The sequence below is a fragment of the Bos taurus genome, chromosome 14 (genome assembly GCF_002263795.3).
Source record: "Bos taurus isolate L1 Dominette 01449 registration number 42190680 breed Hereford chromosome 14, ARS-UCD2.0, whole genome shotgun sequence".
Classification (NCBI taxonomy): domain Eukaryota; kingdom Metazoa; phylum Chordata; class Mammalia; order Artiodactyla; family Bovidae; genus Bos; species Bos taurus.
In genome coordinates, this window is record NC_037341.1 from 8,736,400 (window position 1) to 8,761,027 (window position 24,628).

General features: G+C 46.1%; 1 protein-coding gene across 2 annotated transcripts in view; it reads left to right on the forward strand.

Moving 5' to 3' along the window:
• Window positions 1–1,654: 1,654 nt before the first annotated feature.
• KCNQ3 (potassium voltage-gated channel subfamily Q member 3) overlaps window positions 1,655–24,628 on the forward strand; it is a 291,957-nt gene continuing 268,983 nt past the window's right edge. The window contains exon 1 of one of the 2 annotated variants that reach the window (XM_015474407.3): window positions 1,655–2,167. In XM_015474407.3, coding sequence (XP_015329893.1) covers window positions 1,782–2,167 — 386 coding nt within the window. In that variant the 5' untranslated portion in view covers window positions 1,655–1,781. 2 annotated transcript variants of the gene reach the window in all.

A 24,628-nucleotide genomic window follows, 5' to 3' on the forward strand; every position in this document is an offset into this window, starting at 1 on the left:
GTCAGGAAGGTCCCCTGGAAGAGGGCATGGCAAACCCACTCAAGGATTCTTGCCTGGAGAATCCCATGGACAGAGGAGCCTGATGGGCTACAGTCCATCGGGTCACAAAGAGTCGGACACGACTGAACTCACTTAGCACGCAGCACAAGGTACCAGGGCAGCTGGAATGAAGGGTTTCCTCTAATGGTGGTGGGCACGGTGGGAGGGAGGGAGGGAGTCAGGTTCAAAGGGCAAGACCCTAGTGAATTAACAAGATATAGTCCACCCCCACCCTCCCTCCCCCTCCTCCTCCTCAACTGAGGCCTCACCTTCCTCTTCTCTCCCTGGAGCTCAGGAAGCTCAAGCCGTCCTTCACCTTCGCACTTACTGTTCTGCTGCCTGGAAGGCGCTTCTGGACATTTAACGTAGTTGCTCCAGCTTGCCATTTCATCTCGCCTCCAAAATATCACCTCCACGGTGAGGCCTCCCGGGGACAGACAATTTAAAGAAATTCCCCGCTTCTAGCCCTGCACGCCTATTTTCTTTCCTCCTTGAATTACCCACGGAGGAAATTATGCCGTTCCCGTGTGTTTCGCCGTTATTGTTTTCTACCTTTCGAGAAGGCAAGCTCTCTGAGCACAAGGACCTCACGTGGGTTTAGTCACTGAATGAATGAGCAGAAACTCAGAGAGGGAAGGACCTGCCAAGAGCACAAGTTAGGAGCGAAACCGATTCCCCGTGTCCTATTTCTTCGCCCTCTGCTCTCGCTAGCTGGCGGAGGTGCCATTCAAGGGCCAGGGGCGTGAGGGCGGAACGAACCACGAATGCAGAGCCACGAGCATCGCTGCCCCCGAGCGGGTGGGTCCCCGGTGCGCTCCGCCTTGGCCACCCCAGCAACTTGGATTTTACTTCCCAAGCCAAGAAGCAGGGTTGGGAGGTGACTAGAAAAATCTGAAGATGCAAGAACGGGAAAAAGAGACCATGACCCCCCCTCCCACCCACTCCGTCCCTCCTGCTCTTTTTGTCTTTTCCCTCTACGCCCGGCTCCGGGAAAGCCCCAACGCCCACGGGAGCGCGGGGAGTTCCGCACCGCGGCCGCAGCCGCGCGCACCGGCGATCCCGGGCCGCGGGGCGCGCGGGGTAGGGGCGCGGGGAGGGGCGGGGCGCCGCCGTGGGCCTCCGGCCGCGACGGGGCGGGACAATGGGGCCCCACCCCGGCGAGGGCGGGAGGGAGGCGGCGTGCGCTCGGCCCGCGGCGCGCTCGCTCGCCGCTGCTGCCGCCGCCGGAGCGAGGCTGAGGCTGGAGCGGGCGGGGAGGGGCGCCGGGGGGAGCGCGGAGGCGGGAGGAGGCGGCGGCGGCGGCGCGTGTGGCGGGCGGGAGGGAGGGAGGGCGGCTGGCCCCGGGCTTGTAAATAAACTGCGATGCTGTCTCGGGCTCGCCGGCCCGGGTGCCGCCGCCGCCGCCGCCGCCCGGGAGCGCCGGTGCCGGGCCCCAGCCGCCGCGCGCCCTAGCGCCTCCGCGCCAGCCTCGCGCGCCCTCGCCCGCTTCCCGCAGCCCCCGGCCCGCGCCCCTCGGGGTCCCGCGGCGGAACCGCGCGGGATGTGACCCTTTCCCCTTGCCCCCCGGGGCCCCGCCTTAGCCTGCTTTTGGGAGGGGGGGCTGGTGGGGAGGGGCGCGCGGATCATGGCATTGGAGTTCCCGGGCTTGCAGCCGCCGCCGCCGCCTCTTCCACGCAGCCCGAGCGCCCCTTCTTCCCCGAGCAGCAGCGGAGAAGGCGAAGCGGCCGGCGGGGGCGAGGCAGATGGGGCTCAAGGCGCGCAGGCCGGCGGGGGCGGCTGGCGGCGGCGGCGACGGGGGCGGCGGAGGCGGCGGGGCCGCTAACCCGGCCGGAGGGGACGCGGCAGCGGCCGGCGACGAGGAGCGGAAAGTGGGGCTAGCGCCGGGCGACGTGGAGCAAGTCACCTTGGCGCTGGGAGCCGGAGCTGACAAAGACGGGACCCTGCTGCTGGAGGGCGGCGGCCGCGACGAGGGGCAGCGGAGGACCCCACAGGGCATCGGGCTCCTGGCCAAGACGCCCCTGAGCCGCCCAGTCAAGAGGAACAACGCCAAGTACAGACGCATCCAAACTTTGATCTACGACGCCCTCGAGAGACCGCGGGGCTGGGCGCTGCTCTACCACGCGCTCGTGTGAGTACCGGGCCTCTCCGGGCGCCCCTCGGAGGCGGTGCGTGAGGTGGAGGGGTTCGGGGTGCGGGTTGGAGCCGAGGACGGCTCTGGGGCTTCCAAGTCCAGGGGCGCCCGTCCACCGAATTGGAGAGCAGCCTGCCCTCTGCTGTGTATGCCTGTGTGTCTGTGGACCACTCTCAGGGTGTTGGACACCTGGGAGTTGAACCCCAAGGCTTAAAAAAAAATCCACGCGTGGCTCCTCAGCTGATTTGGGGATCGAATTGGTACCTCTGTGCGCGCGCGCGGGTGCGCGTTTGTGGCACCATCTCCGGATGTTGGTAGCCAGGCTTAAAAAGAATTCTGTGGTTTTTCTTAATTAACGAGGAGGTTGAACGGGATAAAGCGGATCCTCCCATGCGCTCTGTGTTTCTGCTTGGGGTGGGTCCCTTCTACTTGGGATCGCTGCTGAGTTTAGATGATACATCCTGCAGTTGGGGATGGGAGTGGTACACTGCCCACAGTGGGGTGTGTGTGTGTGAGTGTGAGCGCGGCTATCGATTGCTTGCTTGTGCTGCCCTTTTTCGGGCTCCATTCTGGTGTGGAAAGGAACGTGGTTTGCTCCATTTGGGACTGGGGCTGGCCAACATGCATCTTTTGGGGTTCTTTTTAGGGAAGTTAATGAGAGAGAGGGATAAAGGGGGAACTATGATTCTCCGGCGGCTCTAAGCCTGGAATGAGGGGTGGGGGCTTCACCTTGCCAGTCGATGAGGGCCAGGGATAATTTTGGCTGAAACATCTCCATAATTTGGTCTTATCATCCCCTCCACCTCAACTCCTTCCCGTCTCTTGCTGTGGCCGGGCCAGGGCAGAGGGCGTGTGAAGGGGCCTGGGCTGAAGCTTTGCCCCCAAGCATCCTTCCCCTGGAAAGAGTCTCTTTCAAGCCAGAATGTAAATGCGTGATGGGCAGGAAGATGGAACTTCTTTTGCGCCCAATGCTCTGGATAAAATATCCTGCTGTGTTTGGGGAGGGTAGGATGACAGTGGTGGCTACTTTCCCAGGAGGAGAAGTCGGGGTTGTTAACATGCACCCCCCCGCCCGACTCCACCCCCGACCCCCGCCCCACCCGCGCCGGGGTGGCAGGGCACTTCCAGGTACCCCTTGCTTCCTCTCTGTGGCTTAGTCATTCTGATGGCTGCTCCTTAGGAAGCTGTACCATTACCAGGCTTTTGACGGGGAAGTGACCAAGACCTTGACCCTTCAGCTTGTACTTTTAGCAGTGAATATTCCTCCCTGTCCTTCTCCAGTTGACCGACGACTAATGGGTGGAAAGGAGTTCAGGGAGCCTTGGAGTTAAACACTACCTGCCAATCTTCCTTGGTTGGAAAGGCAGTTCCAGATTTGACCACCAGGTGGGGGCCTCCGCACAGGACCTCAGGCTTGGCAACAGGTTTCATCCGAGAGGTTCCTGAAGCCTGCCTGAAACTGAGGCACGAAAGGCATCCAACCAGGAATATGGGTTGTTTTTTTTTGAGGGTCGGGGCAGGGGGGAATGTAGCCTTTGGCATCCAGGTCTGCGTGTATTTGCAGGTGTTAGTGGCTGGAGAGAAGGGTTAGCAATTGCTCTTCTGTTTGCTTTCATCAGTTGATAAAAAGGGATTAAAATATATTCATCTCTGTCTCTAGTGCTGTATTTAGTCAAATTGAACTGATGATAATACTGGAATATGCGATAATAAGGCATACAAATTACTTGAGTGCACACAAGCATGCACAGCCTTACATGTCCTTTTGACATAAATGGCGTTCTGTACATACTGGCTGCCTTCTGAACCTGGGGTCCCACTGGAGTTTGTGGGCTCTCTCTTCCTTCACCCTTCCCAGCCAGCACTCTTGCCCCTTCTTGGACATTCTGGGGAGGGGATAGCTTAGGCCCGATTTTATCCTTCTCTAGAATTATTCCATCACTTGGAAGCAGGTGTGGGAATGGTGTATGTAACCTCAGTTTCCCAGAGAGGATCCAGGAAAATTTTACATTGTGGAAGAAAGAAGAATTGCATACCTAGCGAGGTACTTTTGCACATGCAAATTATTTATTTCATTTAGTTCTTGTCGCAGTTTCATGACGTGGGAATTGTTACCTGTATTTGATGGATGAGAATATGGAAACCAAAACAGATAGAACCATTTGTCCAGGGTCACATGGTTGAGTTTCTGGAGCTCACATTTGAATGCTGGGGGTCATCTCTTGTTTCTAAGCTGGGATCCCAGTTATGACTCTCTGCCAACAATTTCAGGACTCTGGGTATTTCACGAGGCATCCCTGGGTGCCCCTTGCCCCCTTGGTAACAGACGACTCTGTCATGTCTCTGCCTCCCCTTCCTAGCTCATGGTTGGCAAATGGCTGGAAATGGATCTGGAATCGAAGGAGGGGCTGCTCAAAGCCCAGGGAATTGCAGTGTTGGGGAGACAGAACGTGGCCTGTGTGGTGCCAGGGTTGGAATTCTGATTAATCGGGCATTCCACAGGAAAACCCTGTCGGGTCGGGTTTGGGCTCCTGACACTTGAATTTCAACTCATTAGCGGAGGCACTGTACACCTTCCCTCCCGCTGAGGAGCAAGCCTAGTCAAGTGAACAAAACCAAACCTTTCATTGATGATTCAGGATTTTGCAAGGCCCTGAAATTTGTGCTTTAAAGCAACCATTATCTTATGCTGGGCTGTGGTTAATGGCACAAGAGAGCCAGGATATTGGGCTGATCGTGGTCTCATAGACTAGTGCATGCTTAAAAAAAGCAAACAAACTCAAAAATGAACCAGACCCATGAGATGTTATTTCTTGCTTCTATCCTAAAGGCAGAGAATACAGCAAATGTGAACATCGAAGACCTTCCACCCCCATCCCACCGCCCCTGCTCCCCTTGTCTTAAACGCCCATCCCTTGCTTTTTCCTGGCTACTCGCTTTCACCCTGGCTGAGTTCTTGGGTCACCTCCTCCGGGGAAGTTTCTCCCTGACCCGCCAGCTGGTTAGAATGGGCTGTCCTTGGCAGCATCCTAACCGTAAGATTCTGCACCGGACTGATCTGCTTGCTCATCTCCCCCACACGGACTGAGAGCTCCTTTGAGGAGGAACTGTGTTGTTCCTTAGCAACCTCAGTCCCCTGCAGGTTTGCTGGGCTCCTGGTGGATACCCAGTAAGCATTTGCTGAATGGACGAGTGAGAGAATCCTCTCAGGTTCACCGAGACTTTGTTCTGCATGGTGTGTGTTACAGTCTTCACAACAATAATAAGTGGTCAGCATCGTGGAAGGTCAATGATGAGAACTGCGCTCAGAAGTTCTAAGGTGGACAAGGGGTAAAGGAAAAGGTCGGAGACCACACTCTGAGCTCAGCAAGGCTGATCTCTTTTCTGTATCTTAAGCTGCATGGCTGAAAAGGATTCTAACATTGTTGAAAATGGGCTGGACTTGAAGTTCACCTCTGGACTCTGCCTTCGGTCTCTGAGGGAAGAGACCCGCATGAGCATGCACCTGCATGAGCCAGGTTGTGCAAGACCCATAAATTGGGGGTGATCACACTGCCCCATCACCAGGTTGGTTTTTAGGCTAAAGAAAGTAGGGTGTATGAATGAAATGAGCCTACTAGTAGGCATGAAGCATTTATTAGTTGATTCTGAACTAGAATCTCCTTATAAGTCATACCCTTCTGCCACTGTGGCTGTCTGGGGACTCCCACTTCCGGGCCTGTTAGTGGGAAGTTGCTGGCTTCATCTTGGCATATTGCTGGATTGGCACCATACTGTCATCCAGTCCTGACTGCCTCTCCCGGACCAGTAGGGGTGATCAGTCGCCCACCTGTTGATAGACCAAGGGGAAGTGCTCATAAGAGAGGCACACTGATCGCATTCTGAGGTGGATTGGCCCCAAGGCTGAGAGGTGGGGCTCTCAGACACAGCAGCTGCTCTGGAAGGTAAAGAAGGGCCTGGCTGGTGGACTTAGTGTATTGACTAAAGGGTCTGCAGTCCTCAAGGTGGAGGAGAGATGCTGGCCTCTCACCGAGACCCCTCATTAGTAAGGCAGAGTCTTCGCAAATCTTTGAAGTAAGAGAAACTTAATTTCCCAAACTTGCTTTGCCTCTTACAGCTGGTATGGTCTTGGGAAAGTTGCTGGATCTCCAAGTTTCAATTTCTTCATCTAAAAAATGTGATTAATGTAGACTTTATTGAGCTAAGAGCACCTTACATAGAAGAAATGCTCAATAATAGATAGTCATTTGTGTTATTAATGTTACTCAGTCAATATAAATGCCTTCTCTGTGCCTGGCGTTCTTCTAGACATTGGGATTATAGCAGTAAACAAAATCCAGCAAAACAAAACAGTCTAATCTCTGCCCCTATAGAACATACAGTCTAATAATATGTTAGTAATATTTTAATATAATTTAACAATAATGTTAGTATTAGCAGCCATCTCAGAGCTTGGCCATCTGGTCAACCTTCCATCCCAGGCAGAAGGAGTCCCTTCAACAGCAATTCCCCCAAATGCTGCTGCTGCTGCTGCTAAGTCGCTTCAATCGTGTCCGACTCTGTGTGACCCCATAGACGGCAGCCCACCAGGCTCCCCTGTTCCTGGGATTCTCCAGGCAAGAACACTGGAGTGGGTTGCCATTTCCTTCTCCAATGCATGAAAGTGAAAAGTGAAAGGGAAGTCGCTCAGTCATGTCCGACTCTTAGCGACCCCACGGACTGCAGCCCACCAGGCTCCTCCATCCATGGGATTTTCCAGGCAAGAGTACTGGAGTGGGGTGCCATCGCCTTCTCCCAATGCTACCACTTACTAACTGATTACTGATGGGACATTGTTTTTCTTTTCTAGACAATGCTGGATTCAGTTCTCTCAACTATTGTGTTTCTCTGGCTCTGTTCATCCCATTCTCCTCTTTTTCTGCCTCCATGTAGCTCATTCTTTCTCATTTCCCACAAGGTATTGGTCTTCTTAACCACCTCAGTTCATCCTCACTTTTTTCCTTACCCTACTAATTTCCTCTTTGCATTTTCTTCTTCAGTTTTGTCAGTTTCCTTCTTATTATTGAGAACCAAGGATTTTGAGTTCTCATTCTTTCTTAAAATTTTTATTTTACTGTGATAAGAACACTTAACACGAAATCTACCCTCTTAACAAATATTTAAGTGTACAGCATGCTGTTGTTGACTGTAGGTACAGGGTTGTACGGCTGATCGCTCCCCTTGCTTAACCGACACTTAATGCCTGTTGGCTGCTGCTGCTGCTGCTGCTGCTGCTAAGTCACTTCAGTCGTGTCCGACTCTGTATGACCCCATAGACGGCAGCCCGCCAAGCTCCCCCGTCCCTGGGATTCTCCAGGCAAGAACACTGGAGTGGGTTGCCTGTTGGCTGGTCACCCTCTATATCTCCCTCCCTCCAGCTCCTAGCAACCACCATATCACCCTTTCACTCCAGGAATTTGTTTTAGATCCTCATATAAGTAGCCTCATGCAGCGTTTGTCATTCTGTGAATGTCTTATTTCACTTAGCATAATGCCCTCAGGGTCCATCTGTGTTGTCACATACTGCAGAATTCCCTTAAGACTGAGTGGTATTCCATTTTCTTTATCCATTTATCTGTGGATGGACATTTAGGATGTTTCCACATCTTGGCTAATGTGAATAGTATTTCAATAAGCATAGAAGTGCTAATATCTCTTTGAGATCCTGATAATAATATTTTGAGTAAATTCTCAGAAGTGGGGCTGCTGAATCACATGGTAGTCCTATTTTTTAATTTTTGGGACACCTCCATGCTGCTTTCCAGCTGCACCATTTGCTTTTCCACCAGCACTGTTTGTTGTTGTTCCGTCACTAAGTCATATTTGACTCTTTGTGAGCCCATGGACCCATGGACTGCAGTAATCAAGGCTTGCCTGTGCTTCACCAGGGGTTTGCTCAAACTTACCACCCTGAGTTTGCTCAAACTCATGCTTCCCAGGTGGCTCAGATGGTAAAGAATCTGCCTGCAATGCAGGAGACCCAGGTTTGATCCCTGGGTCAGGAAATCCTCAGAGAAGGGAATGGCTACCCATTCCAGTATTCTTTCCTGGAGAATTCCATGGACAGAGGAGCCCGTCACAGAGTCAGACCTGACTGAATGACTAACACTTTCACTTTCCAACAATATGTAAGGCTTGCTATTTCTCCACATCTTCACTAATACTTGCTGTGTTTTGTTTTTTGTGATAATAGTCATCCTGACAGGTTTGAGGTGTTCTATATTGTATCATTCTTTCTCATTGGTAAGAGCATGGTCTTTGGAGTCAGACATGGGTTTGCTATTTCCTTGCTTTGTGACCTAGAGCAATTTGCTCAACTTTCTTGGATTTCAGTTTATTTCTGATATGTAGATAATAATGCCTGCCCCTCAGGGTTGCTGTGAAATTTAATCAAGGTGATGATGTTAAGCCCCTAAACATTGCATTGTGTTGATTTGCAACCTCAGGTGAAATCTGAAATTGGTCGAGTACATGGATGGTAAGGAGAGACCCAAGAAAGAAGCAAGCCACTCTGGATGAGTAGGTGTTGGGCTTAAGAATCAGAGAACTTGTACATGGGGCTTGTCATGGGCAGCGAGAGAGGTAGATATTTACACTGCCTTCCAGCATCTTAAAGGTTTATATAGAGGCCTTTGTGGGATACAGTAACATATACCATCCAGATGGTTTCAACAACACATGCTCACTCAAGACTGCACCCTTCAACATGGCTCCCACTGTGGCAACAGTGGGCAGAGGATAGAGTCCCAGCGCTAGAGGGATAAGGAGCCAGCTCATGGGTCACATCCTCTCCATGACCCCCACCAGCACCATGGTTCAGTTCAGTTCAGTTCAGTCGCTCAGTTGTCTCTCACTCTTTGCAACCCCATGAATCACAGCACGCCAGGCCTCCGTGTCCATCACCAACTCCCGGAGTTCACCCAGACTCACATCCATCGAGTCAGTGATGCCATCCAGCCATCTCATCCTCTGTTGTCCCCTTCTCCTCCTGCCCCCAATCCCTCCCAGCATCAGAGTCTTTTCTAATGAGTCAACTCACCATGGTAGACTTCAGTAAATGTTGTTTCTTTCTTGCTTTTCCTCTCAACTGTATTTAATCTGCCTTCTTCTTGCCCACCACCCCCCCCACCAAAATCCACAGCCCCCTTCCCTTTCTAATAATCTCATTTGATTTTTCATTTTATGAACTCCTTGATCTCTTCCTTTCTCTTTTTTATGACACTGTCAAACTGTTCAAGCAGAATGAAGAAGCCGAGGGGTGGACACAGCAACCCACAGCATCAGGTCTCTGGGAAGCCATGAGACTGTATGCTGGGAACAACAAGGACCACAGGTACACCAGGTTCACTTTCTAGGAAACAGGCTAACATCAAGTGGCCGTTCATGCTTGAAGAGAAGGTGCCCAGTATCTCCCTTTCATAAATGCATGACAGATGCTCAGAAGTTATGTGACTGACCCAGGATCTTGAAACTAAGGTGGTGGAGTTGGGATCACACAGGAGTCCTCCACCCACTAGGTGGCGCTCTCTTCGCCACGTTACCATTCTCCTCTGGAAGGAAGGTGGTGCACCAGAAGAGTAATGGAAAGGTATCGACACTCTCGCTTTCAGAGTGAGGCAATTTAGAGCTGCATTTCTGGAAAGTTCCCACGGGAAACCAGTGCAGCTGGTCTGTAGCCCACACTTTGAGTAACACGGCTTCTCAGACTTTGATATAAGTGTGTATCAACTAGGCATGAAGGTAGGTGGTGGTGGTTTAGTCGTGAAGTCATGTCTGATTCTTGCGACCCCACGGACTGTAGCCCACCAGGCTCCTCTGTCCGTGGAATTTCCCAGGCAAGAATACTGGAGTGGGTTGCCATTTCCTTCTACAGGGGACCTTAAGAGAAATCTGGCAGATTGCACCTGAACCAAAACCATTCAACTTGCATGTAATGAGGGCAACTGACCCTACCCTTCTCCTGAATAATTCAGTGGAAATTTACAACATACGTGCAATCATGCCTAAACTGACCTGAAACTAATCATGAAGAAATAACAGACAAAGTCAAATGGTGGGACACCCTGCAAGATATCTGGCATGGTCTCTTCCAAAGGGTCTGTGTGATGAGAACAAACAAAAATGAGGAAAACTTTCTGTTTAAGGAGGCTGAATGCACATGACAGCCAGGTGCAATGCTTGAAAATCAACAAGTGGACTACATCAGATTTCAGCACCGCAAAAGAAGGGATCAACCAAATGAAAAGGCAACTATGATAAGGGAGAAAATATTTGCAACCATGTATTTGATAAGAGGATAAAATCCAAAATATATAAATAATTCGTACAACTCTGTAGCAAGAAAGCAAATACTCTGATTTTAAAAATGGGCAGAGAATCTGAATAAATATTTTTCCAAGAAGATATACAGATGGCACGTGAAAAGGTGCTCAGCATCATTGAGCATCAGGGGAATGCAAATTTAAAATGCAGTGAGATACCACCTCGCACCTGTCAGAATGGTTATCATCAAAAAGACAAGAAATAGAAAGTGTTGGTGAGGATGTGGAGAAAAGGGATCCCTTATGCACTGTTGGTGAGAATGTAAACTGGTGCAGCCACTATGGAGAACAGCATGGAGATTCCTCAAAAACTTAAAAATAGAGCTACCATATGCTCCAGCAATCCCACTTCTGGATATATATATCCAAAGGAGATGAAATCAGTATCTTGAAGAGCTATTTGCAGTCCTGTGTTCACTGCAGTATTATTTACAATAGGCAAGATATGGAAACAGCTTGAGTGCCCATTGATGGATGAATGGATAAAGAAAATGTGATATATACATGAGATGGAATATTTTCCAGCCGTAAAAAGAAGGAAATCTTGCTATTTGCAGCAACATGGATGAATCATTAGGGCATTATGCTAAGAGACATACGTCAGAGACAAGTACTGTATTGTCTCACTTATAAATGCAATCTAAAAAAATTGAACTGAGCACTGGAGATCAGATTGGTGGTTGTCGGGGGCAACCAATTGGTGGTGGTACAGGAAATGGATTAAGATGGTTAAGGGGTAAAGACTTTTACTTATAAGATGATAGGTTCTGGGTTCTAATGAACAGTGTGGTGACAGTATTTAAAAATAACTCTGTTGTATAGTTGAAAGTTGCTAAAGAGAACAGATCCTAACACTTCTCACCAAAATAATGAATAAATAAACTGTGTAAGTTGTTGGTTGTGTTTATGTGTTTGTTGTAGTTATCATTTCATAAGATACATGTGTATTTAATCATCATATTGTGTACCTTAAATGTACACAATGTTACATGTCCATTGTATGTGAATAAAGCTGGAAAAAGCATAAGACAATGCAATTCATGACTCTTGATTGGACTATGAATTAAAAAAATGAATAACAATAAAATATTATAGGGACAATTAAGCAAATTTGAACATGGAGTCCATATTCGATGATATTTTATCACTTCAGTTCAGTCGCTCAGTCATGTCTGACTCTTTGCGACCCCATGGACTGCATCACGCCAGGCTTCCTTCTCCATCACCAACTCCTGGAGCTTGCTCAAACTCATGTCTATTGAGTTGGTGATACCATCCAACCGTCTCATCCTCTGTCATCCCCTTCTCTCCCTGCCTTCAGTCTTTCCCAGCATCAGGGTCTTTTCCAGTGAGTCAGTTCTTCCCATCAGGTGGCCAAAGTATTGGAGCTTCAGCTTCAGCATCAGTCCTTCCAATGAAGAATCAGAGTTGATTTCCTTTAGGATTGACTGGTTGGATCTCCTTGCAGTCCAAGGGACTCTCAAGAGTTTTCTCCAACACCACAGTTCAAAAGCATCAATTCTTCGGTGCTCAGTTTTCTTTATAGCCCAACTCTCACATCCATACATGACTACGGGAAAAACCATAGCTTTGACTAGACAGACCTTTGTTGGTAAAGTAATATCTCTGCTTTTTAATATGCTGTCTAGGTTGGTCTTAGCTTTCCTTCCAAGGAGCAAGCATCTTCTAATTTCATGGCTGCTGTCATCATGTGTAGTGATTTTGGAGCCCCCCAAAATAAAGTCTCTCACTGTTTCTATTGTTTCCCCATCTGTTTGCCATGAAGTGATGGACCGGATGCCATGATCTTAGTTTTCTGAATATTGAGTTTTAAGCCAACTTTTTCACTTTCGTCAAGAGACTCTTTAGTTCTTCTTCACTTTCTTCCATAAGGGTGGTGTCATCTGCGTATCTGAGGTTATTGATATTTCTCTCCGCAATCTTGATTCCAGCTTGTGCTTCATCCAGGTTGGCATTTCACATGATGTACTCTCCATACAAGTTAAATAAGCAGGGTGACAAAATACAGCCTTGATGTACTCTTTTCCCAATTTGGAACCAGTCCATTGTTCCATGTCTGTTTCTAACTGTTGTTTCTTGACCTACATACAGATTTCTCAGGAGGCAGGTCAGATGGTCTGGTATTCCCATCTCTTTAAGAATTTTCCAGTTTGTTGTGATCCACATAGTCAAAGGCTTTGACGTAGTCAATAAAGCAGAAATAGATGTTTTTCTGGAGCTCTCTTGCTTTTTTGATGATCCAACAGATGTTGGCAATTTGATCTCTGGTTCCTTTGCCTTTTCTAAATCCAGTTTGGGTTCGTGTATTGTTGAAGTCTCAATTGGAGACATTTGAGAAGACTGTTGGAGACTGTTGGAGAATTTTGAGCATTACTTTGCTAGCATGTGAGATGACTGCAATTGTGTGGTGGTTTGAACATTCTTTGGCATTGCCTTTCTTTGGGATTGGAATGAAAACTGACCTTTTCCAGTCTTGTGACCACTGCTGATTTTTCCAAATTTTCTGGCATATTGAGTGCAGAACATTCACAGCATCATATTTTAGGATTTGAAATAGCTCAAGTGGAATTCCACCACCTCCACTGGCTTTGTTCATAGTGATGCTTCCTAAGGCCCACTTGATTTTGAATTTCAGGATGTCTGGCTCTAGGTGAGTGATCACACCATCATGGTTATCTGGGTTATGAAGATCTTTTTCATCTAGTTCTTCTGTGTATTCTTGGCACCTGTTCTTAATATCTTCTGCTTCTATTAGGTCCATACCATTTCCGTCCTTTATTGTGCCCATCTTTGCACGAAATGTTCCCTTGGTATCTCTAATTTTCTTGAAGAGATCTCTAGTCTTTCCCATCCTGTTGTTTTCCTCTATTTCTTTGCACTGATCACTGAGGAGGGCTTTCTTGTCTCTCCTTGCTTTTCTTTGGCACTCTGCGTTCAAATATGTATATCTTTCCTTTTCTCCTGTGCCTTTAGCATCTCTTCTTTTCTCAGCTATTTGTAAGGTATCCTCAGAAAACTGTTTTGCCTTTCTGCAGTTCTTTTTCTTGGGGATGGTCTTGATCCCTGCCTCCTGTACAATGTCATTAACCTCTGCCCATAGTTCTTCAGGTACTCTATCAGATCTAATCCCTTGAATCTATTTCTCACTTCCACTGTATAGTTGTAAGGGATTTGATTTAGGTCATACCTGAATGATCTAGTGGTTTTCCCTACCTTCTTTAATTTTAGTCTGGATTTGGCAATCAGGAGTTCATAATCTGAGTCACAGTCAGCCCCAGTCTTGTTTTTGCTGAATGTGTACAGCTGCTCCATCTTTGGCTGCAGAGAATATAATCAATCTGATTTTGGTATTGATCATCTGGTGATGTCCATGTGTGGAGTCTTCTCTTGTGTTGTTGGAAGAGGGTGTATGCTATGACCAGTGTGTTCTCTTGGCAAAACTCTATTAGCCTTTGCCCTGCTTCATTTTGTATGCCAAGGTCAAATTTGCCTGTTACTCCAGGTATCTCTTGACATCCTACTTTTGCATTCCAGTCCCCTATAATGAAAAGGACATCTTTTGGGGGTGTTAGTTCTAGAAGGTCTTGTAGGTCTTCATAGAACTGTTCAGCTTCTTCAGCATTACTGGACAGGGCATAGACTTAGATTACGATGATATTGAATGGTTTGCCTTGGAAATGAACAGAGATCATTCTGTCATTTTTGAGATTGCACCCAAGTACTGCCTTTCAGACTTTTTTGTTGACTAGGAAGGCTTCTCCATTTCTTCTAAGGGATTCTTGCCCACAGTAGTAGATATAATGGTCATCTGAATTAAATTTGCTGATTCTAGTCTATTTTAGTTCACTGATTCCTAAAATGTTGATGTTCACTCTTGCCATCTCCAGTTTGGCCACTTCCAGTTCACCTTGCTTCATGGACATAACATTCCAGGACATCAAATTTGGACATTATATATCTGAATTTAATTTCGTGAGTGTGATAATTTCTTTATGGTTATGCAGATGAAATTTTTTTAAAGAGGTGCCTGCTGTAATATTTAGTGGTGAAGGGTCGTGGTACCTGCAACTTGCTTTCAGGTGGTTCAGCACACATGCACACTAGGTAAATGTGTGTGTGAGTGCACAGTCCATGTGCACACAAGGGAAGAGAGAGGAGGCCAACAGGATGAAGAAATTAACATTGGAAAATCTAGGAAATATATGTATATGTGTGGGTTATATTTCCTTCCTAATTAAAAATTTTTGATAAAAAGTGAAAAATACTTTTATTTTTAAAACAAAAGACCAAATACCCACAGACTGCACAAAGCATGTACATGAATCCAGATGAAGGTTCCACCCCAGAAAGCGATACCATTGTTCTGAAGGCGTCAGGCATCATTGTAAAGTGATTCTATTATGGAGTCAGACCTGAAAACCTTTAACTGAGCTGAACAGGCTTTCCCAGATTCATAGATTCTGTATAGACAGTTCCTCAAATTTCCTCTCCACTTTGGGCTTTTTAAAAAAAATACTATTTTTTTAAATTAAGAAATGTTTATTGAATATAGTTGATTTATAGTATTGTGTTAGCTTCAGATGTGCAGCAAAGTGGTTTGATTATATATGTGCTGTGCTGTGCTTAGTCACTCAGTCATGTCCAACTCTTTGTAACCCCGCCAAGTGCCTCTGTCCATGGGGATTCTCCAGGCAAGAATACTGGAGTGGGTTGCCATACCCTCCTCCAGGGGATCTTCCCTACACAGGGATAGAACCTAGGTCTTCTGCATTGCAGGTAGATTCTTTACCCTCTGAGCCACCAGGGAAGCCCAGGAATATTGGAGTGGGTAGCCTATCCCTTCTCCAGTGGATTTTCCTGACCCAGGAATTGAACTGGAATCTCCTGCATTGCAGGCAGATTCTTTACCAACTGAGCTACCAGGGAAGCCCTTATACATACATACTCAGATTCTTCTCCCTTATAGGTTGTTACAAAATATTGAGTATAGTTCCATGTCTTTGGCTAGGTGATGGGAAGCATCCAGTAGAAAGGAGCAGATTAGCATGCTATGGCCATTCATTTCAAGGCCACACATACCTACTGAAGTGCCAAGCTTTGTAAAAGCCAGAACACTGAGGGAGATGAGCCATGTATAATTCTTTCCCACCAGAGATAGAGACTGGAAACAACTCGTGTAAATAGTCCAGCAAATGCAGTAATGGAATGCAGATGAGGAATCCAGGCGTGCAGAATGGGGAAGGGACTGTGGTCTCTTCTGTTAAGGGAGACTTCTCCAAAGGAGGTATAAACAGCAGGGAGAAGATGAAAGAACCTACTCATAGTCCTGTTGACTAATCTCCCCCTTCTGCTTGGAGGACAGAAGGCTACCTTCAATTAAATTGAATACTGAATTACTATTCTTGCATTATTTGGAGGCTCCCTCTTTCATCTGTAGTCATTAAAAATATTCCATTGATGTCTAAAATGTTCATAAATCAAGTGTGACTCTATGGTATTTTGCCGAGAACCAAAGTCCTGCTCTCTTTCTCTTTTTAGCTTGGGTTTTGAAGTTTTGACAGAATGAAAGCAAAATTTGTCACATCTTGAACCACAGAGCAGTGTGAAGAAAAGCAAGGAAAATATCTTCAAAGGTGGATTGAATAAAAACCTATTTTAGACACAGTGACATGCAGTTTTGGTGGGGGGTGGCCAGAGATGACTGAGTTTGTTAGAACTGTGTTGGACAAGTTGTTTGAAAAGCTGCATTAACTGTGTGATTCAGATGCCTCCCTTATCTCATAATCTGAAGATACTTTCTGTATAGGATTGATGCAGACTCCCATGAGGCAGTGTATGAGGAAGCACTTTGGAAAGTACAGGGGGTGTGGCATTCTGAGGTAGCATCTTCCTAAAGCTGCATAAGGAGCAGACAGGTCCTGCAGTTGGGTTTGGAGCATTTGCCCTGGGACAGATTTCCCACATTTCTGTCTGTGTTGCATCACCTGAACATTGCTGCGTATGTTAATCAGGAACCCATCGATGGTTTGACTTAGCATGTGTACTGTAGGGATGTTGGCTTCCCTAGGATGACCACCTTTTAGGAGAATGAAGAGGATGCAGTTTGGAGATGACAAGACTGAAGTCGAAAATGACAAGACAGCAGTCAGTACCAATTTGGCAGGTGTCTTAGGACATAAAACAGACCCAATCCAATTGTACCCTGTTGGGTGGGACTTTTCATTCAAACCATAGAGACATTTGTCTGAAATGTTTTCTCGAGATAATAAAATGGGTTGTAACTTGGGAACAAGTTTGCTTCTTGCATACAATTCATGAAAAATGAGAGTCAGTACTGATGGATTTGGCTCATGGGACTTCCTGTACATAAGCCCTGCTTGGCTCCTCCTGATATGGGCTTCTGTCCAGGCTGATGTCCTCAGATGGGAATCTCTTCTTCCTCCTCTCCATCCTCCTCTCCTTTAAAAGACATAACATCATCTGGACCCTGTAAGAGTATAACAGTCCAGTTTGTTATTGTTGTTCAGCAACTCTGTGTGTGTGTGAAAGTCACTCATTCGTGTCCAACTCTTTGAAACCCCATGGACTATACACTTCTCGGAATTCTCCAGGCCAGAATACTGGAGTGTGTAGCCTTTCCTTTCTCCAGGGGATCTTCCCAACCCAGGGATTGAACCCAGTTCTCCCACATTGCAGGCAGATTCTTTACCAGCTGCGCCACACTAAGTCATGTCTAACTCCTCACGATCCCATGGACCACAGCACGCCAGGCTTCCCTGTCCTTCACTATCTCCCAGAGTTTGCTCAGGTTCATGTCCATTGAATTGGTGATGCTGTCTAACCATCTCATTCTCTCCTGCCCTCTTCTTTTGCCTTCATTCTTTCCCAGCATCAGAGTCTTTTCCACTGAGCTCTTTGCAACAGTTGGCTGAAATACTGGAGCTTCAGCAATATTCCTTACAATGAACACTTGGGGTTGATTTCCTTGGGGCATATTAAAGTAATATATTGATAATAAGCATCTATATCATGTAGTTTATTGTATTCCCTCTTGGACAATCCTACCAGGACACTTGCTTTAGAAGTGGCTGTTAGCAGGGCCCTTCTTACAAATTTGCCAAATCTGCTTCTCCTATCAGATCTGATCAGATCAGATCAGTCACTCAGTCATGTCCGACTCTTTGTGACCCCATAAATCGCAGCACGCCAGGCCTCCCTGTCCATCACCAACTCCCGGAGTTCACTCAAACTCACGTCCATCAAGTCGGTGATGCCATCCAGCCATCTCATCCTCTGTCGTCCCCTTCTCCTCCTGCCCCCAATCCCTCCCAGCATCAGAGTCTCTTCCAATGAGTCAACTGTTCGCATGACGTGGCCAAAGTACTGGAGTTTCAGCTTTAGCATCAGTCCTTCCAAAGAAATCCCAGGGCTGATCTCCTTTAGAATGGACTGGTTGGATCTCCTTGCAGTCCAAGGGACTCTCAGGAGTCTTCTCCAACACCACAGTTCAAAAGCATCAATTCTTTGGCGCTCAGCCTTCTTCACAGTCCAACTCTCACATCCATACATGACCACAGGGAAAACCATAGCCTTGACTAGACGGACCTTTGTTGGCAAAGTAATGTCTCTGCTTTTGAATATGCTGTCTAGGTTGGTCATAACTTTCCTTCCAAGGAGTAAGCGTCTTTTAATTTCATGGCTGCAGTCACCATCTGCAGTGATTTTTAGAGCCCAGAAAAATAAAGTCTGACACTGTTTCTGCTCTTTCCCCATCTATTTCCCATGAAGTGATGGGACCGGATACCATGATCTTCGTTTTCTGAACGTTGAGCTTTAAGGCAACTTTTTCACTCTCCACTTTGACTTTCATCAAGAGGCTTTTTAGTTCCTCTTCACTTTCTACCATAAGGGTGGTGTCATCTGCATATCTGCCGTTATTGATATTTTTCCCGGCAATCTTGATTCCAGCTTGTGTTTCTTCCAGTCCAGCGTTTCTCATGATGTACTCTGCATATAAGTTAAATAAACAGGGTGACAAAATACAGCCTTGATGTACTCCTTTTCCTATTTGGAACCAGTCTATTGTTCCATGTCCAGTTCTAACTGTTGCTTCCTGACCTGCATACAAATTTCTCAAGAGGCAGATCGGGTGGTCTGGTATTCCCATCTCTTTCAGAAGTTTCCAGTTTATTGTGATCCACACAGTCAAAGGCTTTGGTATAGTCAATAAAGCAGAAGTAGATGTTTTTCTGGAACTCTCTTGCTTTTTCCATGATCCAGTGGATGTTGGTAATTTGATCTCTGGTTCCTCTGCCTTTTCTAAAACCAGCTTGAACATCAGAAAGTTCACGGTTCACATATTGCTGAAGCCTGGCTTGGAGAATTTTGAGCATTACTTTACTAGCGTGTGAGATGAGTGCAATTGTGCAGTTGTTTGAGCATTCTTTGGCATTACCTTTCTTTGGGATTGGAATGAAATCTGACCTTTTCCAGTCCTGTGGCCACTGCTGAGTTTTCCAAATTTGCTGGCATATTGAATGCAGCACTTTCACAGCATCATCTTTCAGGATTTGGGATAGCTCAACTGGAATTCCATCACCTCCACTAGCTTTGTTCATCGTGATGCTTTCTAAGACCCACTTGACTTCACATTCCAGGATGTCTGGCTCTAGATGAGTGATCACACCATCATGATTATCTGGGTCATGAAGATCTTTTTGTACAGTTCTTCTGTGTATTCTTGCCATTTCTTCTTAATATCTTCTGCTTCTGTTAGGTCCATACCATTTCTGTCCTTTATCGAGCCCATCTTTGCATGAAATGTTCCTTTGGTATCTCTGATTTTCTTGAAGAGATCTTGTGTCTTTCCCATTCTATTGTTTTCCTCTATTTCTTTGCATTGATCGCTGAAGAAGGCTTTCTTATCTCTTCTTGCTATTCTTTGGAACTCTGCATTCAGATGTTTATATCTTTCCTTTTCTCCTTTGCTTTTCACTTCTCTTCTTTTCACAGCTATTTGTAAGGCCTCCCCAGACAGCCATTTTGCTTTTTTGCATTTCTTTTCCATGGGGATGGTCTTGATCCCTGTCTCCTGTACAATGTCATGAACTTCATTCCATAATTCATCAGGCACTCTATCTATCAGATCTAGGCCCTTAAATCTATTTCTCACTTCCACTGTATAATCATAAGGGATTTGATTTAGGTCATACCTGAATGGTCTAGTGGTTTTCCCTACTTTCTTCAATTTAAGTCTGAATTTGGCAATAAGGAATTCATGGTCTGAGCCACAGTCAGCTCCTGGTCTTGTTTTTGCTGACTGTATAGAGCTTCTCCATCTTTGACTGCAAAGAATATAATCAGTCTGATTTTGATGTTGACCATCTGTGAGGTCCATGTATAGAGTCTTCTCTTGTGTTGTTGGAAGAGGGTGTTTGTTATGACCAGTGCATTTTCTTGGCAAAACTCTGTTAGTCTTTGCCTAAGCCAGTGTTGTATCTGGAGTTTCTTTTTTTTTTTTTTTTAATTTTTTATGTGGACCATTTTTAAAGTTTTTTTTTTAATTTGTTACAATATTGTTTCTGTTTTGGCTTTTCGGCAGTGAGTCATGTGGGATTAGCTTCCCAACTAGAACTCGAACCCACATCCTCTGCAGTGGAAGGTGAAGTCTTAATCCCTGGAACACCATGGAAGGCCCCCTGGAGTTTCTTTGCCATTAGATTCTTTGTAAACCTGCCATAGCAGTTCAAGTCCAGTTCTGTCTTTATGGATGTCTTTTGTGGGGGATGGGGTGAAATATTATCTAACATGACTTGAAAATATTGAGCCATTCCAGGCCTTCTGTACTAATGGAAAATCACTCAGCACTATCACTCTATATATCTCCCCACTCCTTCCCGTTCCTAAAACCCCAGCTTCCACTTTATCTCACCCCATGCCTATCAATTTCAGATGCTTCCCCACCTATAGTGAGGTTAGTCCAGGAAATGAAACCTTAGAAGTCAGCAAGTCTAATCAAATTAATCAGTAGGTAGTTACTTAAGGGAAGTTTGTGAGATGTTTGGACCTGGAGACAGGCACTGGGCAGATGACATAAATCAGAGGCGATCAGAATTGTAGAGAGGAAACTGAGGTGCAGGGCAGCGAGAAACGTGCCTAAGGCCACTTTGATGGCAAAGGGAGAACTTGAACTCAGATCTTCTTTCAAGGCTGGCTTCCACTCAGCCACATCAGCTTCCTTCGTGGTCCTCCGGTGGCTGTGTAGTGACGGAGAGGTGTTACCACAGTGTGATTTCTTTCGGTTGCACTGTCTTGTGATCTGGATCAAATACAGTAAGTCCCCTACATACCAGTTCCATTCTGAGAGTGTGTTTGTAAGTCCAGTTTGTTTATATAAGTCCAACTAAGTTAGTCTAGCTACCTATATAGTTACCTAATTACCTAATTAGCCTATATGGCCAACTACCACAATTGGGTGTATAGTACTATATTGTAATAGGTGTATAATACTTTTCACACAAGTAATACATTAAAAAATAAACATTTTTAATCTTACAGTGCAGTATCTTGAAAAGTACAGTAGGACAACACAACAGCTGGCATACAGGGGCATGTTTGCATTGAAAGATCGCAGCTTGAAGGTTTATATGTAGGGGGTCTTACTGTAAGCAGGAGAAAGAATAAAGCCAAGTGCAGACTAATCAGGCATTCATTCACAGGCCTCTTGCCAAGGAAGGCTTCTCTTCCAGTTGAAATTCCCAATGCCTCCCTCCCCTTTACTCCACTCCCACCCACCCCCCCAAATCCAGCCCTTTCCCAAGAGTCATAGAAAATACTCTCTGATCTCCCTTGAGCCCAGCATTGAACTGGGGCATTCAAAACCCATCATATCAATCGTAACTAATGTTTTTATCCACCTGGGTTGTTATACTGTCACCTGTGGGGCAGCACCATGGTCCATTCATGGAAATCTGATCTATTGTCATTAATAACAGTCACTGACATTTATAGGCTTATTTCCCTGTGCCGTGTTGGGTTAAGCGCTCTTGATGGCTTTTCTGAGGTGTGCCTGAGAGCCCAGTCCCCAGGAGATCAAAGCTCTCACCCTGAGCCCTGGGTTAATTTGCTCTGTGGTCTCCAACAAGTCCTTGTATTTCTAATAGCCTCAGCGATTCATCTGATGAATGGCCCTCAAATTCCCAGCCCTACACATGATTGAAAGGGTTAAATGAATGAGTTCATGGATGTACTCAGCAAAGGCTAACACTGCATCTTACTCTGTGTCCTTCCAGAAACTCCCTGAGGCAAGGTGCTCAGTACAAGTGGTTTATTTAACTCAGGGTTGTGCCATCTTGTTTTATTATCTCCCCTTTGAAGAGTCTTCTTGGACATTTTTCCCCCCCAATTGTTCCACCCATGATGTTTTAATTACAGATACACTGTGTATCTCTTTATGTACTTCATGAATTTCTGGGCTCCATATATAAAAAGAGTATGATTTTTTCCCCCAACCCCACTTTCTAGGAATCAATTTCTCCCCCTTAGAGGCACTACCACCTCTATTGAGAATGCATGATTTAGGAGATATTCCAAGAAAAGTCGGAAAAATATTGGGCTGGCCAAGAAGTTTGTTTGGATTTTTCTGTAAGATGTTACAGAATAAACTTAGAATGAACTTTTTGGGCAACCCAGTAAGTAAAATTGGAGCACGTGGGGGAAATAAGACAGGAAAGAGAAAGGAGACTGTAAAGATGCATTTATCATCAAGCAGGTTACCATGGGGGTTAATTAAAGCTGGTCCTCCCGGGGAACCTTGGAATGCAGCATAGAACAGTGGAGAATTATCAGCAGACTCCATCCATCATTGGCTCAGGGCTTATCCCAGGGGTATTACCTCTCAGAAAAAGCCCTGAGACAAAAATGGGAGTGTTCACCAAAGGTATTTGTTTGCAGAAGGTCACCTTTGGCAGATGCTGGGGACCTGTGCTGAGGAGGGGGTGGGGGGCATCGACAGTAATTACTGTACACTGTCTAGTTCTTAAGTGAAGAAAATATCGGAACTTGAGGCTCACAAATGTTTCTGTGTCTTTTGCATTGGTTCTTAAGTAAAGGAAGTCTTGTGGCCTAAGGGTCATGGTAATTCTGTAGTGTTTTTCCCCCTCATTAATTTTTCATTTAAGAAAGCCAGGAAAAAAGAATGGGAATAGAAGTATTTGTAAACGTGTTGATTCGTGTGTGCTCAGTCATGTCTGACTCTTTGCAACCCCAGGGACTGTAGCCTGCCAGGCTCCTCTGTCCATGGACATTTCTAGGCAAGAATACTGGAGTGGCTTACCATTTCCTTCTCCAGGGGATCATCCCAATCCAGGGATAGAACCTGTGTCTGCTGCATAAAGCAGATTCTTTATCGCCGAATCACCTGGGAAACCCACATTGATTCAGTGCTTGGTATCCGATGATACCTAAGCTTTTTGACCTCCTGCTGTGTGTAGGATTATAGAGTTCTCACCATGAAACCTGATTTCCCAGGTAGCGCAGTGGTGAAGAATCCGCCTGCCCATGCAGCAGACACAGGTTCTACCCTTGGGTTGGGAAGATCCCCTGGAGAATGAAATGGCAACCCACTCCAGTATTCTTGCCTGGAGAATTCCATGGACAGAGGAGCCTGGCAGGCTAATGGGGTTGCAAAGAGTCAGACACGACTAAGTGACTGAACACACACCATGAAACTAGGCCCTTATCCTTTGGGGGATGGGACTGCATCCTTGTTGAAATTCTAGTGTGTTCACATTTTAGTAATTCTCCCCAAATAAAATGGAGAGTTATTTTAAATAAGCACAGAGAACTTTAGTCCTGTTGACACTATCATTTGGAGTGACTTTTTAATACTTTCAAAGAATGAAGAGTCTTACTAATATATAACGTGAGAAACATTAGCACTTTCAAAACAAGATTAAAATAGGTATTCTGGTTGCTCTTGCATACACATCTTTTGTTGAGAAGATGGCAGGGTCTTGGTTGTAAAGGGCGGTGCTGTGACTTCCACCGTTTGCTTCAGTTCTGGTTTCCTGGGAAAGTAACTAGCATCCACCTTCAGGATTCCAGAATGTTAATAGGAATGTTGAGATTTCGTCTTGAATTCCTGTAGGAGTTATGTGCCATGGTTTCAATACCTTATTTGGTTGGGAAGAAATCTCATTGGAAAATCTTCATCCTTTTTGTTTAACATATTGTTCCTCAGTTTTGTCTGACTCTTTTGTGACCCCGTGGACTGCAGCCCACCAGGCTTCTCTGTCCATGGGATTTCCCAGGCAAGCATATTGGAGTGGGTTGCCATTTCCTTCTCCAGGAGATCTTCCTGACCCAGGGATTGACCCTGAGTCTCCTGCATTGCAGGTGGATTTTTTAGCATGAGCCACCAGGGAAGCCCTTTGTTGAACATATTTGCCTCCAAATATCCATCTGCTCAGCAAATTCAAGGTATTCTTTTTTATTTAATATGTATTTGGCTTCACCAGGTCTTGGTTGCAGCAGGCAGGATCTTCAGTGGTGGCCTGTGAACTCTTACTTGCAGCATATAGGATCCAGTTCCCTGACCAGGTATCAAACCCAGGCCCCTGCACTGAGAGTGCAGAGTCTTAGCCACTGGACCACCAGGGAAGTCCCTAACTCAAGGTATTCTGACTCGTCATTCAGCTGACATTGACTTCAGACCTGGAAGATGCCAGACCTTGGACTAAGAATAGGGGATACAGGGTTGAATAAATTAGTTTCTGTCCTTTCTGTCCATGGTCAAGTAGGTAAGTAAATAACTGCAGAGTGGTGTAACACTTTAATATATGCATATGCTGAGTCTATGTGAAGCTCAAGTAAAATTGTCAGCCTTGTTTAAATGAGTCAGGGCAAATTTCCATTAACAAGAGGTAGATTTCATCATACATATAGGGTTGAAGATGGTGTTTTCCTTTTCTGATGTGCAACCCTGATCATAACTGTGTTACATGTTTAGAAATCAGAGGTCTGATTTATTCTCACACTAAAAGAAAGATAGCCTTCTGGGTGGCTCAGTGGTAAAGAA